Genomic DNA, 4198 nt, shown 5'->3' on the forward strand with positions numbered 1-4198 from the left:
ATGCCTTCTACACTGACCATAGCAAGCATTACCGCCATATTGTCGTAAGAAACTGAAACGACTTAAGGCGAGTTTCTATAACGCGACGATTGGTTAAGTGCAAGGTGCACATTCAAGTAATCTTTAGAGATATTTATATAAGATATATTTATATAGATATTTTTCTTTTGCATTACTATATATATTTTTAAATATAATTAAATAATACGCACAAGTTATATATACATTTATATATGCATTTAATACAATTTTCTTATTGGCGGTTAAATTACCCAGAATACATTTCGTTTTTAAAATTTGGCGTCAATCGAATTGATGATATTTTACTACAATTAAAAGTAAGAAAATCTAATCGTAGAAATTTATACTATATATGCATATAGATAATTAATGAAGATTACGATTAGCTAAATATTTTAGTTCAACAGATGTCGTTATTTGGAAAATATTTATTTCTATCATCTTAGCTGATTTTGTTGATATTCGTTCAAATTTTAATAATTTGTTAAAAATTTGCTGCTTGCAATAATCTTGTTTTATCCCACACACACCAAAGTGTATTTAAAATGTCAAACGTAAATCCTGATGATACATTTAGAATTTTGGTAGCCACTGACATTCATCTTGGTTATCAACATGAAAGAAATAAAGGTATATTTTAAAGTATATTGTTAGAGATTTTTTAAATAATATTTATATGTATTTTGCTTAAACAGGTCAACCACTAAACGATAGTTTTACAACATTTGAAGAAATTCTTCAATATGGTAAAAAATATGAAGTTGATTTTATATTACTTGGAGGAGATCTTTTCCATGATACTAAACCCTCTCAAACAGCTATGGTTGAATGTATGGATTTATTAAGAAAATATTGTTACGGTTCAGGGTTTGTATATACAATAATAAGAACAATTAAATATAAACAGGGTGTCTCAGTTATTTTCCGCAAAATTTTATCATAGTATTCTATAAATAAAAATAAGAAGGAAATGTTATACAAACACACACACACACAAGAGAGCTTTTAAATTCTTAATTAAAGTAATTATATTTTTTATAATTTAACAGAGAGGTCAAAATGGAATTTTTAACAGATCCCGGTAAAGTTTTTGAACATTGTCGTTATAAAAGTGTCAATTATGAAGACCCAAACATGAATATTAACATGCCAATATTCACAATTCATGGGAACCACGATGATCCAAGTAAGAAATATAAAAAAAAGATCTAATTGAAATTGAATGAACAATAATTTGACAATTAATTTTGTAGATTTTAGTAGCGTTGGTTCGATGGATATATTATCGGTAACTGGGCTTGTTAATTATTTTGGAAAATGGATGAGTGTTGACAAATTAACTATCGAACCTATAGTATTGAAGAAAGGTTCTACATACATCAGTTTGTATGGTATGGGTTTTGTCAACGATCAAAGATTACATAGACTTATAAAAAATAACAAGGTATGTTTATATTTGTTTCTAAAATATGTAATTTATTATTAATTAAATTAATATATTCATATTTACACAGCTTATGTTGAAGGAAGTAGAAGAAATTCCAGAATGTTTCAATATTCTTGTATTACATCAAAATCGTGTACAACATTCATTAAATGATTTTGTCCCTGAAAATAAATTACCACGATTCCTTAATTTAGTTATATGGGGACACGAGCATGAGTGTCGTATCGAACCAGAATCGGTTGCAGGTGCTCCATATTTTATATCTCAACCAGGTATAACATTTATTTAATGCTATTTACATAATCCTTTGCATTGTAACAATGCTTTTATACTTTTATATTATGTAACATCAATAATAATTATACAGGTAGCTCTATAGCAACATCATTATGTCAGAATGAAACAGTACCAAAACATGTCGGATTATTATCTATAAATAAGTTACGTTTCAAAATGAAAAAACTAAAACTAAATACTGTCAGACCTTTTGTATTAGATACCATCAATTTATATAAAAATCCAGAAATAGAAGAAAGAAGAAATGCAGACTGTGCAAATCCAAACATTGTTATTACTTATGTAGATGAATATATAGAACATAAAATTTTACCTAAAGTGATAACACAATTTACAGGTAACTTTTTTCAAATATATTATATATTATAAATGTTTGTTACAGAGAAATATAATATTAATAATTTTATATTGAATGTCATATTATTACAGGTCATCCTAAGCAACCGAAAGAACCCTTGGTTCGTTTACGAATATTTTATAAAGATGAAAATGATTTATTTGAAACCACTGGGTATATTTTTAATAAATTATAATAATATTTATAAATAATTATAATCAGAAATACTAAAGAAATATTTTGTAGACTTGGCCAAAAGTATTGCGATGAAGTACTCAATCCAATGAGTATGATTCTATTTCGTAAAACTTCTGATAACTCTAAATCAAGTAAAGATGAATTTCTTAATTCTTCGTTGGATGATGTAGCTGAGAAATTTCAATTTGAAGACGTAATACGAAAATATGTGACTAATAAAAATAAGACATATTTAATGTCTCCTAATATATATCTCGTTATTATCTTAATAGGAAGAAAGTGGTTGGACACAAAGCGTTCAAGGAAGTATTAAAGAGTACTTTAATTCAGAGGAAAACAGAAATTTGTTAACAGTCTTATCTGTTAGTGGATTAAATGAAACTTTAAGTCAATATATTGTAAAAGCAGATGAAGATTCTATACAAGATGTGATACAGTAAGATATTTAATAACATGTAATAGATTTGATTTTATTTTTTTTATACAAAAAATAATTTCTAAATTTTTTAATGCAAAAACATACACTCAAACATTTTAGAAACCAAATAAGTAAGACTAAAGAATACTTGAAGAAATGCAATTTAGAAAATCCTGATGAAATTATAAGTAAGTTAAGGGAATATAGAGATGATAGAAACCAAAAGGAAGACGAAGAGTGTCAAGATGTTAGTGAATATTATTTATTATTAATTGTAAATTTCATTTCTTTTTATTTTTTTAATGAAATGTATTTGTACAGGTAATTAATTTCCTGCAAACCAGACCATCTAAAAGAAGTCAAAAAAGAACACAACCTAATGATGATGATAGTAATGATGATAATGATGAGGTCCTTATCGATGATAGCAATGATGAAATGAATGACAATGAAAGAAGTACGAGTACTGCAGGTAGAGGTAGAGGAAAAAAAACTACTAGTACAAGAGGAAGAGGAAGTAGCCGAGGTACTACTGGAAGAGGTTCTAGAGGTTCCAAAACTACTTCGATGAACAAAAGTGTAAAAGAATTCTTTACTTCGAAGCTTTCTGACAATGCACTTAAAAAAGCGAAACTATCAGAACAGGTCAGGTCTAATATATTTACAAATACTGAAACCCTTTCTTTTCTTTTTTGTAAAAACATTTCAACTAAATGCATGTAGAAAAATTAATACAATGTATAAATACTTCTACTGTATAAATACTTGTATTGCGAATAAGGTTCTATATTGTATGATTTTGTTTGTTCTCATTACAGATGCAGTCAACAAGAAGTCGACAAAATACTACATCCTCAAGCCAATCTAGTCGACCTACCGTGACAAATCTATTTATAGATGATTCAGATTAAAAAGCCATTTATTAAAAAAAAAAAAAAAAAGGATTTAATATATATGTACACGTCTCTATGTGTACCAGTATTATTTCTTACCATACGTCTTTATGTTATGCAGTAATGATATTTATATTTTTCTCTTCTATATTTTTAATACGTCTCTCTCTTTCTATATTAATTAAAATTAATTATAGTAATAGTAATCATTTTTCTATTTTTAGTTGTTATCAAGCTAAAATAATAATTGTTTTATGAATTAATTTATTATCAGTGAAATATTTGATAACTTGATAACAGTTGAAATAATTGTTCCATATCTTTTCAATTATTGTAAAATAATGAAATATATTAAGAATATATTTTTAAATAGATATAATTTCTACATGAGTAAGATTTTACGATTATTTCTTTTAGAAAATATATATATGTATCATCTGTTACTTATTTTTCTTTTCTTTATGAAGGGAGTGAATCATATCAGATTCGTAACGAAACTTGGGCGTTTTATCTAGGACGTGCTTATCCACTTATCTTATATTTGTTAGCGATAAAGATGCCTCATACGTATGTCATTGAAGAGCTAT

At 26.5% G+C, this 4198-nt stretch overlaps 1 protein-coding gene across 2 annotated transcripts; it reads left to right on the plus strand.

The window, feature by feature from the left end:
- The first annotated feature begins 225 nt into the window (after window positions 1–225).
- Window positions 226–4054, plus strand: mre11 (double strand break repair nuclease mre11). Of its 2 annotated transcripts, XM_089178073.1 has the most exons (13): window positions 226–286; window positions 557–651; window positions 717–888; window positions 1071–1207; window positions 1275–1465; window positions 1536–1740; window positions 1836–2102; window positions 2195–2276; window positions 2349–2493; window positions 2573–2736; window positions 2839–2965; window positions 3040–3363; window positions 3537–4054. In XM_089178073.1, the coding sequence occupies exons 1-13, from the start codon at window positions 234–236 to the stop codon at window positions 3627–3629; spliced, it is 2055 nt and encodes a 684-aa protein (XP_089034199.1). In that variant the 5' UTR covers window positions 226–233; the 3' UTR covers window positions 3630–4054. The 2 variants fall into 2 exon arrangements, with proteins under 2 accessions (XP_089034199.1, XP_015175421.1); XM_015319935.2 differs by lacking the exon at window positions 226–286 and having other exon boundaries at window positions 382–651.
- The last annotated feature ends 144 nt before the right edge of the window (window positions 4055–4198 follow it).

Source organism: Polistes dominula, unplaced genomic scaffold, assembly GCF_049000335.1.
Source record: "Polistes dominula isolate Pdom_NZ unplaced genomic scaffold, Pdom_raw_medaka contig_77, whole genome shotgun sequence".
Lineage (NCBI taxonomy): Eukaryota > Metazoa > Arthropoda > Insecta > Hymenoptera > Vespidae > Polistes > Polistes dominula.

Bases quoted from the DNA above. Each gene is read 5' to 3' on its own strand.
- mre11 (XM_089178073.1), top strand. From the start codon at position 234: ATGCATTTAATACAATTTTCTTATTGGCGGTTAAATTACCCAGAATAC. The intron at 652-716 runs GTATATTTTAAA...TTGCTTAAACAG, and splicing joins TCAACATGAAAGAAATAAAG to GTCAACCACTAAACGATAGT. The intron at 1,208-1,274 runs GTAAGAAATATA...TTAATTTTGTAG, and splicing joins TGGGAACCACGATGATCCAA to ATTTTAGTAGCGTTGGTTCG.